The sequence below is a fragment of the Lissotriton helveticus genome, chromosome 5_1 (genome assembly GCF_964261635.1).
Source record: "Lissotriton helveticus chromosome 5_1, aLisHel1.1, whole genome shotgun sequence".
NCBI lineage: Eukaryota > Metazoa > Chordata > Amphibia > Caudata > Salamandridae > Lissotriton > Lissotriton helveticus.
Window position 1 is genome coordinate 1,702,479,855 of NC_136065.1, and position 13,861 is coordinate 1,702,493,715.

Genomic DNA, 13,861 nt, shown 5'->3' on the forward strand with positions numbered 1-13,861 from the left:
TGTTCAGGGAGAAGACTGTGTATGTGGCGCGGGGCAAACCTAGAAAATGGAATAGCATCTGGAGCCAATGGAACGCATACCGTGGAAATATATGTTCGCCTCCGTCTGTGGAAATCCCCGAAGTCCCCCTGTCCCCCTGAACCGCCATTCCATATATTGTGTGCTTTATGTTATTCTCAATTTGTTTCCCCGCTGGCCCCCCTCCCCACACCATGTGCCATTGATCTACTGTGTAACATTGTGCCTAGGTGTCCTCCCCTGTGCACACATGTCCATGTACATAGTTTCCCTTTTTGCCTAGTATGTTGTTTTTTCATTTTAATAAAACTTTAATAAAAAATAAAAAAAATTAAAAAATTCAAATTCCTTCATGGATTGAGATAATGGTAACAAACCACACACAAACTTGGTATGTGTCAGTAGCAGCCTTTTTTTTTATTACACAGAACAGGAAAAATCCTAGACAACAAAAATACCTCACACATCTTCGGAGTTAAAGACAACAAGCCAAAACAAAAAGGAATAACTGATAGGAATAGGAGAAAAAACATCCAGAGTGTGCCGGGATCCCACATGCACGAGCCGGAAAAGATAACTGACTATGTAAGGCAACTGCCAGTACAAGGCATCATGAGAAAATGAATTCCATGGACTCTTCAAAGGGGCAGAGTGTGTTGTTAAATCTCCTAACAGAAGCCTATCAGACTGCCCTTTTCCTCAAAATTTAGATATGTTAGACAGCAGGCTGCGCTATATGAGATGTAATGTAACTGAGCTCAAAATTCAGGAACTTGTGTCTCAATAGGCTTTTTGATGGTAGTTTCTCATTTGATCAAGCTGGGCTCTTCGCCGTATACATGAGATGTAAAATATTCTGGGTCTGCGCACACTGCTAGGTACAATTCCATTGATGTATAATTATCATTGAGTTACTTAATCTTGGTTTGAACAAACGTAAGGTATGTGTCGGTCATCATCCCTAGGCTACGGAGAGAGACCTCGTGTATACATTGTGATTTTCTACTTCCAAACATTGTGACAGTACTGTGCGTAAAACAGCAACGAAGCGCTTTCGTAAGGCCTAAAGCCATAAAATAAAAGCAATCGCATTAGTTTAATTCTATTTGACCTATTGATAAATTTAAAAAATAACTATTTTACTATTACATTGTTATTCGACCGTAGTGTTGTTTCTCTCTCACACCGTTGTTTTCCAAGGTTCTCAATATATAAAAGAAAACATTTTCAAAATTCTTAGTATGTGCAAATGCTAGCCTAAAAGAAAGCAAAAGAAATGCAAAGATATAGCTTGTTTGAAGAGCAGCTTCATAAAGGAGTCAGATTACATACATACATACCCTCATGTCCATATTCAAAGAGGTTTTGCCATGATTTTGTTAAAAAATTTTTGGGGGGATTTGCACTATTAGGAGTACGGGTTATATATACATCAATAACCAATTCACACTACAAAAATACTTTTCTGTGAGACGTCTATACTCAGTCAGCAGACTTGAAAAAATAATGAAAAAGAAATCTGTCCAGAGGAGGGCAACTTTATTTTCCAGGTCACCCTCTACCAGTAGGCACTATATTGATATATAGATGTCTTGTGTAGGCCGACTGAAATGGCATACTATGATGTAGGAAAGACACCTTTACAGGCCTGTCCTGTGTTCGATGTTTTTATTTCTCCAACTAGTAAATAACTGAAATATTGAGTATAAAAAATAAGTTTTTTGGGCTGCACAAAAAAATGTTAAAACATGAAACCAGGCCACTGTTTGGTTATGTATAATTCAGTCAGCCCTCATTGGAAGTTAAAGGGGAAGAGGGAGGGGGAGAAGGGGGCAGCAGGAGGCGTCATGTGTGTTACATCCCTCTGGAGTGTTGAGCAACAGTTAGGACAGAGAAATAAAGTCAGTCACTAATCGATGCGAAAAGGAGTGTTTCTGAGCATGCTTTCTCAGATAAAATGAGATGAGCAGCTGCTACCGAGCTTTCCATTACATTCTGATCTATGTCTGTGCCCGAGTACCTGATTGCGGCCAGACATATAGCTCCACACAGTGAACACCGACAAGTAATGAGAGGACCAGAATCTTGAGACACTGGCCTGGCTGTACCAGGAACACTGTAAACACTTTATAAATATCAGATAGTGTTACCATTGTAAGTCTTTCTTTTCCACGTGTGCTAAGTGTGGGAGTACTTCGAGACAAAGTGATTCAGTTACTGAGGGATCTGGTAGAAAGAATTTCCTTGGTATATGACAATTCAGTCATTTGTCTTAATTTTCAATTAAGTCTTCAAGTCGCTTTAAAATAGTCCACCGGTTAAAAACAGTGGGCTGCGAGAAGGATGAGGATTTGGGGAGAATGGGCTATCTAGTCCTGGATGATCACATCATCATCATCATCATCATCATCATCATCATCATCATCATCATCAGCATTGTCATCTTCTTCATCCTCATAATCTTCCTCCCCCTCACCCACAGCCTCATCCTCCCCCTCCAGTCCTCCAACATCATCCGCCTCCAACAATCCATCGTCATCAAGGCAGATCTCGACTTCTACCTCTGCTGGCTCAATGGCTTTCTTTTGGAACCAGTCCTTGACCTGCTGTAACCGTAGCCCAGACTCTTCCACCAACCGTTGAGTGTCACCCTCATTGATCTGTCGGTGCAAGTCCCAGTACCGTTCCAGTACACTATAGTCAACCCGAGGGATGGAGGCATTCGTAGGGGCTAGAGGAGGTGGTGATGGGGACAGTTTTTGCACCTCCATTGGCTCCTCTGGTCTGCCATTGGGAGGTGAAGAAGGAATAGGTGGTGTTGAGACACCAGCTTTCCAAGGGCTTTCATTGCCTGTGCCGTTCTGAGAGGGCTCGGACACTGGAGGAGTGGCTGGCAGGCTTGGGCTGGCATCATCACTGTCCAGCAGCTGCAGTTGCTGCTGTGCCTGCTCCAACCAACTTGGGCAGCCCTGCACATTGTCACGGAACCACTTCAGCTGGCCATGTTTCAAAGCATAACGGGTGTCCCCAAACCACTGAATTATCTCTGGTCGTGGTAGGCCAGTGATTTCCTCCAGCTTCTTGTAGTCCTCACGGCGTGCCCACTGGCACTGCAAGAAAAAAGACTTAAGTATTGCTAGCTGTTCTTTGGTCTTGCGCTGCCGTCGCATGATTGGGAAAAAGTTGCCATCTTCATTGGCCATCTTCGAGTACCCCTGTCCCTGTGCACCCTGGGGATTTGTGGGGTTGGCCCCATCCAGGTCCCAAGAAGAGGCCTCCAGCCTCTTCTGCAACTCTTCTTCAGAAGGCAGACATACCACTGCATCACTCACCTCAGTACCATCTACATCAAACATATTCCCAGCAGCCGCCGAGGGCAGCTTAGCAGCAGATTGACTCTGGGCTTCCAGAGAGGGGGAGCAGAATGGACTAGATAGTTCCCAGTTCCTCGATCGCTGATGAGGTTTATAATCCAGGCCATTGTCCTCCAGTCTGTGGGCTGTTCGGTCCTGCCATTGCTCTGATAAAGGGTAACCATGCTCTGAAGAGTTGCCTGGCTCCTCCTTTAACTGACTTACTGAAGCTCTCAGATTTGGCTGGGAAGACTCCCCCATTACTTCTTTATGAGGAGATGGGTGAGGCTCCGGTATTAAGTCATCTTCTGTCCTTGGTCGCTTAGAAAGGTGGTGCTGCATGTCCCCAGACAACATTGTTTTAACAGACTCTTTTGTAACACAGTATGATGCCTGGCGTATATTGGTGAGCGATGGTGGTCGAGAGTTACTTTGAGATGCTGGTCTGTTGATGTACAATGGTGGGCTAGAGTTAGTCTGTGTTAGCAAGCTCACATTACTGTGAGACGGCGGACGTGGGTTCTGCAAAGATGGCATCATGCTAGTGTAGAAAGGCAGGCCGGAGTTGGATGGTAGTGGTGGCCCAGCATTAGTGTAGGGTGGTTGCCGCGAGTTGTTCTGCAATGGCGGTGTTGTGCTGGCATAGAAAGGTGGGTCACTGCTGGACTGCAAAGCCAGCCCAGAATTAGTATAGGAAAGCGACCGTGAATTGTGTTGTGATGAAACCGTGCTAGTGTAATAAGGCAGGCAAGAACTGGGCTGTAATGGTAGCCCAGCATTAGTGTAAGGGGCATGCCGCAAGTTATGCGATGGCAGAGTCAGGCCTGTGTAGAAAGGTGGACCAGAGCTGGATTGCACTGGTAGCCCAGAATTAGTATATGAAGGTGGCCTTGAGTTGTTCTGTACTGGCAGCATATTAGCATTGTATGATGGTGGTCGTGGACTACTGTGCAGAGAGGGCACTGAGTTTGTGTACAGTGGCGTGCTGGTGTTGGATAGCGATGGTGGCCGGGTGTTGTTCAATGAGGACACACCGGTCATAGATGCCGGTCGTGCATTTGTCGCTGATGAAAGCGCAGCCAGAGATGGCGAGCACGAGTTGGCCAATGAGGCTAGCCCAGTCAGAGATGGGGGGCGCGTGTTAGCCAACGAAGATAGCCCTGTCAGCGAAGGAGGCCTGGAGGTGGTCAAAGATGAGAGGCCAGTCAAAGAGGGAGGGCGGGCGTTGGCCAATGATGACAGTGCAGTCAGTGAGGGTGGACGATGAACCATCTCCACTTTACCAACTTCAGTTTTCCTGAAACTGTTAAAGGCAGCTGGTGAGCTGGCTGTGTCTCTGGTTGTTGCCCTTTGCTCTGTTGGTGTTGGTCCGCGTCCGGCTGCCCGCCGTGCCATGGCTACCAGAGGCTTGAAGTGTAGTGCGTCTTGGCTGCGAAGGAGTCGGCCTCGTGTCTCTTCTATCTCCTCTGAAGACCAGCTGATGCCACAGCGGATTCGCTGCACCATGAACCACGTCTTGACCTTCTCCATTTGCAGCCCATAGCAGAGGCAGAGAAGGGCTATCTCTGGTAGACTGGGGTATGGGAAGTAACTAAAGGTGTGGATAAGCTGTTCATTGTCGTCCAACTCACTGGTCAACTCTGACTGTGTCCAGATTAGCTGTAGGTCCTCGGATATAGGTGGCAGACATATGAGTCCATAGGAGCTGGTAGGACAGCCACCTGATCCCTTATTGGCCGTGGGGGGCATGGTCCCAGCTGGGTCAGGACTGGATGATGCAGACAATTATTCAGTGAGATGTCTTTTTCCTCGTCGTGCCCACCTATGTCCCCGTGGCAGCGTGTCCGGAGCTGTGGTCAGTTCTATGGTGCTCTCGACTTCCTTGCTTTTGCAAAGTTGGCACTTCTCCCCTTCTGGCAACGGTGTCTACTGCCTTGACGTTATTCTGTTTTGGTCATCAGTACACCTACGGAGGAATCAAAGTAGAGTAAGTTCAGTTTCATCTGAGGAAGGTTAAATAAAATCATCTTATTCTGAGCACCCATGCACGTTTAACCTGGCATTCCTAGTAGCTTAATGCTGCATCCTCGTTCTACCCATCTCATCATCATACTGCTTTACCCCTCGACATCTCATGTCACACTTCAAAGGCAAGATCTGCAGAGGTCACCAGGCTGCTCAAAATCCCAGATCGCAACTAAGCTGCTCTCTCTAATTCAGGTCAAGGGAAGGGTCCGCTGGCACATTATGACCAACTTCCACACAGCGGTGTGATCAAAATATAGACCTACTGTAAAACACAATAACCCGAAGAAAAAAAAACCGAAGACTAAGACAGTGCAATAATGGAATGCGGCAAGCTGGTATTCGGAAGGTTACACTATAGTAGCAACGTTATGTGGTTTGCGGGAAAGGCACACACAAGGATTTGCGTTTCTATAGGTTCTACAAGTTTATTCCATAACATGCAGTCGAATATTCTCCCCAAAAGCATTACTATAGCCACCTACCATTTACAACTGCCCTCCCCAAAGTACAAACCATGGAGGCAGATGCGTTTGTGGGCTAAGTAAGAGGAGCATTTGGTATGTCTTACACACAGAGCTTAAGACATATCAACACATCCTAAAAACAGGAAGAGAACAACTCTTTCAAAGCCTTCTACCTGCTACAGTCCGGGGTCCAGCAAAGTCTTTACAGCCCTAGAGTGAGTGAAGTGCAGTGTGTAGTAAATCAGTTCCAAGGTATAATAACGTATTAAGGAGGTTTATTAGCAGAACAGCAAAGAATGGCCCAACGCCTGCTGACCAGTATGCAAACTGCCAACAAGAGAACATGGAGTGTAGAGTGCAAGGAATACATATTCTGGAATGAGGAGAGTACATAAAGAACAAATCCAATTGAGATGTGAGATACAGATAGTATTTACAACACAGTGTCCTAAGGAAGAATGAGGCCTGCGTCTTAGAAGGGTTATGGACAAATGCCCCGCATCACTCCTAAGCTAGATTCGGGAGAGACAGATGTCAACAGCGCAGTCTCGTTCATTAGGCCCTAGAAAGCTATAACCGGACCAGCGTTTATGTTCACTTTAAGGTTCTCTCAATAAGACAGTTATTATCACAGAACAAAATTGCAAAAACGTGTAGGGCGTCTAACAAACAAATTAACAAAAAGCATTTGCAATGCAATAGGTCTCGCATTTACGCGAGTTTCAGCTATTGACATTGCAAATATCAATGCCATTTTAATTTTGTTTTCGTTTTTAATACATAAATAAAAGGTATTGTCATTTACAACGCCGATAGTTTAGACTCGCGTAAATACGAGACCTATTGCATTGAAAATGCTAGTTTTTTTTTTTTTAGCAGTGCACAGCAGAGGACTTGTTTGAAAATCCAAAACTCACAATACATCTTTTGTGCTTATTTGCTTTGCATTGATAGCGCTGCTGATATATTTTTTAGATTGATAACCAATATTCATATTCAATCTTGTAATTATTAATCCAACAGTAAGCGGTAGGCACAAGTACTGGCATTCAGCAACTATAGAATAGGGCATGGATGGCACCATGGGCCTTGCACACTTATGACTTTTTTTGTTGCAAATTAAGCGCTGTTTGAAGTCCGGGTCCTTACTATAATGGTCCTGCTTTATGAAGCTGCATTCGAATCTATTGCCATTCAGTGCTGTATGAGTTTAATTGCTGGTGCCTTCAGGGAGGTCATTTCCGGTTCATGTACAAATTCGTGGATGTCAAGTGTGGGGGTTACAGGAAGCGGCTACCACCCCTGGCCTGCCCGTTGGCACCGTGACACTGCGCCATGACAACAGCAGGCGTTCTGTGCTTTGATGCGTTCACACGTATATTTCAAGCAACACTATTTACTGCTTAAACCTTCAAATTATGTGAGAAAGGATCACTGTGAGAAGGATTTGTTTTCTTACTCATGTTGAAAAAGACATTAGGATCTATTCAACATACTGAACGTAGAACTGGGTATTTTGGGTGCCAGTCTAAAGGAGTAAATACGGTCTTCTGTTTAAACATACCACGTACTACTAATACACTGGCATACTTTTTTTCAGCGTGCAGTTCCGTTTAGCTGAAAGTATAAACCTCTCTTGCACTTGCGCGGACATATGAAAAGGCGGACAGAAGTTGTATTTTAGAATCCCTCGTTCCTCTTCTGCGGACAGAGCAAAAGAACAGTTTAATGCACAGCTTTCTTTGGGGCTTGTCTTTGAAGTGAAAATAGCCAAAAACCCAAACCAAAGCGCCGCGCTCCCTCAAAGTTAAAGCGCCATCAGATCGAAGAGCCCGCTACCAGAAAGCTGTTTTGCACAATGCGGGAAAATGCAAGGGCCACAAATAGTGCAAAAGGCACACAGCAAAGAGTAAAATTTCAAACTGTATGAAAGCGAAAATAACATGTGCCCCTAAAAATAAAGATAAACAGCCAAGGCTTGTAAAAGTAAACGCGGCATGGAGGCGCTACGCTTACGCTACGGTGTGTTAATGCAAAAACAACAAGAGGCTCCGAAAAGTAAACGCAGCATGGAGACGCTACGGTGTGCTACGCTACGGTGTGGTAAAGCGGACTAAAAACTCAAGAACTCCCATATGGGAAGTAAAAATGGCATGACAACATAAGAATTTGTGTTTCAAATAATGGACACCGCAGCTTAGTAAAGGGGAAGCGCGGCAAAAATGCGCATGCTATTGTCCCGGAAGCTGTGTGCCACATATAGTACTGAAGACAGAAACACATCAAGCGTGTGAGACTGCAAGTAAAAAATCCAGTCCGTAGAGGCGAGCTAGAAGGGAGACAGGGCGGTCACTAAAAAGCCTAGCTTTCAATAGAAAGCGTGGCTTTTGCATAAACTGTGACGCTCGCCAACGGAAAGCATAGGCGGAGCTTCTAGCCCACTTCCGAAGTCGACCTGACGACAATAGATCTCGCCAGAACGCCAGAACGAGCAGCGCATGCGCTGAGACACAGGCAAGACCTAAAAAGCGCTCTATGCTTCCACCACATTGGTCTTGCACACACACACCATTCCTTGAAGGGCCTGTGGGTGGTGCTACTTCGTCAACAGGCATGATGAAGAGATGAGTCCGAGGCAGCAATGGTAAGTCAAGAGACTTTATTTACTTAACAAGCATTTGCAATGCAATAATTCTCGCGATTGTGAGATTTAGAGCTATTGGCATTGTAAATGACAAGGCTTTTTATTTAAGTTTTAAAAACAAAAACATAAATAAAAGGAATGGTCATTTACAATGTCAATAGCTCAAACTCGTGAGACCTATTGCATTGCAAATGCTTGTTCTTCTGGCAACCCTACTTTATATTTATTTTCATGAAATTCATTCCCAAACTACGACAGAAAAAGTTAAATACAAGCGTAAAGAATAGGCAGAGTGGGGGCCCAGTAGGTACTGGAACCAGAAAAAAAAACTAAGCCTGGTTAACCAGTTTCTTTAAAGACCTGTGAACAACTTGAGGTGTGCCGGAGATACTCCAGACACTGCCTAGTCGAGCCCATAGCAGCTTCAGCTGCCCCGGCTAAGACACGATTGTGTGTGTGTGTGTGTGTGTGTGTGTGTAGGGGGGGGGGGGGTTTAAAGCCCTTTCAGCCCTATGGGCGTTGTGCACCCATATATATATATGAAAACAATGGTTCTTACAGACAATCTATGGTTATTAAGAAAAAAGCATAATAGCATTCAATTACTGGAATTAGGGTGTCGTAAGAAAAGCATACTCTAGAAACCGAATACTGTTTGCACAAGATAGCGTATTTAAAAAAGATGATATATCAAGAGTGCTCAGTGTCGCCAGGCGAGACCTAATAAATGTTAAGTTAATAGGGTGGACACAGATGGGAAAAAAGCAACGTAGAAAACAAAAGGAAAAATTATAAAGGAAAACAGCACAACAGGAAATAAACAAGCGGAAAGTAAATGGCAAAGACAAAGAGGGTTAGAACAACAGGGAAGACAGACAAAATATGCACACGAGGACCGAGTAAAACATTAAAAAGTCCATCTTCACTGAAAAAATTAATCAAAGATTGCGTTCTGTGTACAATGCATGTATGATCTAAATAATTTCATGGGTGATGATTCATTATAATTTTTGGATGTCAATTAGCTCCTCATGTCCCCCTGTGACAGCAAACAGCATGAGTTGACCTGGAAACATTCCACCAAGAACGGGTATACCAAGGTATACAATTCCCAGGTATGAATATATGTCAATATCCATTTGGTCATATCAAATATTCTAAATTGAATCTTACTAGACTCTAAGTGTGCCTAAAATCTTGAGGCATTATGGAGTTCATACCCGTACTGATGTCTGGCCTTTTGGTGAGTATGTGGAACCCCAGATACTTTTACAGAATGACAAGTACACTTGATGATTCCCAAAGGTCATGTATCCTTATTTTGTTAATCAAGAGTGCTGTAATTAGGCATGACTTAACTACACAGCTATATATATGACCTATTGTGATTAGTCATTTTAACATATAAAAGGCTTTGGCTCTGATCAGAGTACTAGTCCTCTCTCACCTTTTGACATTGGTTGGCTGCTGTATCATTGCGATTCCTATTGAATGTTTGTATTGCAATGCATGAGGGGCTATTTTAAACGTTAAAAGTATTCTAATCATCACTCATTCGTTTTTTTTTAATCTTAGATGCATTGTATACTTAAAGCAATCATTTTATTTTACAGGAGTCTATGTTAACATTTCAGGCAGGACTCAGAAACAACCCAACCCTCATTTTGCCGAGGAGCACGGGTGTTACTGGCATGCATACTACAACATATGCTGCTATGGAAGAAATTGTTCACAACAAATATGTGCCTATCTCCATCTGTTTGTGGTGTCAACAACGTGGACATTTGCGCAGACTGGTGACAGAGCTGCCATCAAAGAAGCTCATTAGCTTTGACATGTAAACCCCTTGATACACATGTACAACTGGTTTGTTGAGTCCCAGGGCCCCAGACCAGTCCATGTTACTCTACTCCACTGCTGCAAAGTTTCCCACATGCACAAGAAAGGACTTTGTACAACAAGCTAAAAAGACAGTAGAATCACAAGATGACACTAGGCCATTAGGACACAATGTTGCCCAACTCATTGGATATCAAAGATTTAGTAAATGAAAATCCAGGACTAGACAACTGGAGTACAGTGACCGGAAGCCGTCTAGTGATCCTGCCTGGTGACTGCTTTGTCCTGCAGTCACAGCAAGCGATGCGACTTATCCCACAGATGGGAGAGGTTTACTGTGACATCTGATGAATTAAGCTTTGAGCAAGCTCTGGGTATTTAATGAATCAGACTTGTTCAACAAGCAAAGCCTTGCAATAATTACCAATAAATCACCTCATTGACGAGCACGGCACTACGATCTGGGGAATATCTGAACAGACAATCAGGTAAGCAAACTGGAAAATGTTGACATGATTGACGGTTGACCGACGGAGCAATTATAAGTCCACTGAAATAGTTTACTGCTCGCTCAGCTCACAATTCAATTAAAAAAAGGCTTTATTCGGTTTGTGCAGCAACCATAAAAGCAAAAACATGATTTTAAAACACACATGTAAAAACATTCGATACATATGACAGTCCAATTAATAGTAATGCATAATACATTTCCTAGCAGCAATTTGTTAATAACAGTATCCAGTGCATACAACAGTCCACTTAATTAACAAGTATAATAGATTTCCTAGCAGCAATTGATTTTAAAATATAAGAAGCAACATAAAAACATACTCCCATGTCATTAAGCGTAACTAATAAATTCATAGCAGCGTGGGTTGTTCTCGCATTAAATTTTAAGAATGTAGGTTTCAGATAAAATCGTCTTAACCGCATGCGTGCGGGCGGAATTCCGCCCGTACGCTGGGTTTTTTAATATCGCACTTTACGTGACGAGCTGGGCTCGTCATGAGCATGCGAGGAGGCTACGACATGACGAGCCCAGCTCGTCATGAGCGTCGAAGGGGTTAAAAAGGAATAGAACTTACAAAATAGTAAAAAATGGATGGTACTTTGTTTGGATATCCCAACACAAGGACATAAAGTCAACGGACACATATTTGTGGTGGGAAAGGCAACTAGATGGTGTACTATGCCTAATCTCAAACGAGTCAAAACAAAGCAATGAGAGGGCCTAGTTACTACTGACAGGTAATGTTGGAAGCCTCTTCTAACCTCCAGCTGTTGATAAAATACACAAGAGTGGGTTGCTTCCCAATCACTCTCCCGCGAACTTCATTTTGATGGGCTAAAAAGCTATTTTTAATCTCCTGTTTAGATATAAGTGTAGCACAACCAGGGTACCCTGGATAGAAAGTTTGAATAAGTTATTAAACCAATCCCGAATATTCTTCAACCAGGGGATCCTGTGACTTTTATCCAGGGATAGACAGTCTCTAATAATATATTGGGTACATTTTGTCTCCTTTTTAGCCCAAATGGATCGCCATAAAAGTAATGGCAGAAAGCCAATAAGATCCGATAAATAATCAATGCCTACTTCACAGTGTATAATTTCAGTGGATGCTGATGGTGGTAAGCACAAAAGGCGTTTTATAAAAGTGTTTTCTTCAAACTGGAATGCCTGTACATGATCATGGCTCCAAACTCCTGTGCAGTAAAGGGTTATGGCGACACATCTGGCCTTATATATGTAAACCATATCCTTAAGCCTAGCTTGGCTGCAAATCTGAAGATCCCCTGGGCACTCTTAGCCATCTTGGAGCGTACATTGATAAGTTTGTTTGTCCAATTCCCATTTCCTGAATAAATTACACCCAAGTAGCAGAAGGTATTGACCGATTCCACAGGAATTCTCTATATAAAAGGTTTTACATTTCTTGGGTTTCTGACCACAAGCCATTGCAAAAGTTTTAGTCTTATGTATTAACAGATTCCTATTCTTAATAAAAAGGCTAAAATTATCCATTAGTCGCTGTAGGCCAAGTGGGGTTCTGGAGAGCAACACTGCATCGTCTGCATAAGAGTAAGACGGGTATGGGATTTCCAGCTATTTGTGGTGCATCTGCCTGTATCGACCTAAGGTCTATGTCAACTTCATTTATAACAAGCATTTACAATGCAACGGTCTCGCCTTAGCAAAAGTTAGAGCTATTGGCATTGTAAATGACATTTTTTTTATTTATGTGTTGGTTTTGAAAACAGATAAAGAAATGGCATTGTCATTTACAATGGCAATAGCTTAATCTCTCGCAAATGCAAGACTTATTGCATTTGCAATGCAATAGGTAGCGTATTTACGCAAGTTTGAGCTATTGACATTGCAAATAACGCGTTTTATGTTTCAAAAACACACACACACAACCACACACACAGAGCCCCACACACACAGAGCCCCACACACAGAGCCACACACACACACACAGAGCCACACACACAGAGCCACACACGCACACACAGAGCCACACACAGAGACACACACACACAGAGACACACAGAGCCACACACACACACACACACACAGAGCCACACACACACAGAGCCACACACACACAGAGCCATACACATACACACAGAGCCACACACACACACACACACACACACACAGAGCCACACACACACAGCCACACAGAGCCACACACACACAGAGCCACAGACACACAGAGCCACAGACACACACACACAGAGCCACACACACACAAACAGAGCCACACACACACACACACAGAGCCAGATACACACACACAGAGCCAGACACACACAGAGCCAGACACACACAGAGCCAGACACACACAGAGCCAGACACACACACACACAACACCAAGCCACCACCTTTCTTTGACGGTGACTGTTGCACTCTAATTTTGCATAAATGAGATTGAATTGCTGACACAGTTACGATTTGCTAACGTTCAAAAGAGTTGTCTCATCGTATTTACTGCTTGCAAAAGGACCAGGCATGCGAAAGAGACTCATCTATTAACCTCCCTGATCAGACGAAAAGAGTTGTTTAAAGGCAGTAAATTTAGGAATGCACAGATAAGATCAGGGGATTGAAGGCGAACATGTCTTAACAGGGTAACAGAGCAACACGGGCTCGAGTCTGGGAGTCACATTGTGACTCATCGTGGGGGGGGTAAACTGCAGCGTGGGTGAGACGATGGGAACGCAGAGTGCAGCGGACCGTCGGTGCAGGGGAGGGGTCAAGACAGTCCTGTTCTCAAATGCGTGGGGTTTTCTTTGCGCCATGACACAGCCTTTTGTCTCTAAGCCCCGTCCTTTTCAGACTGGGCGCCCGGCTTCCTGCTGGGGTAAAAGGTTCCTTATCTTCTTTCCATAAAGAAGATAAGAAACTTTTTACTTCAGCAGTCAGTGACACTTATAAAGCGCGCTACATACCCGTAGGGTCTCAAGGCGCTGGGGGGGGGGGGGTGTGCCGCTACTGCTCGAACAGCCAG

General features: G+C 43.9%; 1 protein-coding gene across 1 annotated transcript in view; it reads right to left on the bottom strand.

Annotated features, from left to right (window-relative positions):
* Positions 1-410: 410 nt before the first annotated feature.
* The window catches only part of HOMEZ (homeobox and leucine zipper encoding), a 111,650-nt gene continuing 98,199 nt past the window's right edge, over positions 411-13,861 (bottom strand). Inside the window, exon 2 of the mRNA XM_078644978.1 lies at positions 411-5,337. Coding sequence (XP_078501104.1) covers positions 2,388-5,120 — 2,733 coding nt within the window. The 5' untranslated portion in view covers positions 5,121-5,337 and the 3' untranslated portion in view covers positions 411-2,387. The remainder of the gene's footprint in view (positions 5,338-13,861) is intronic.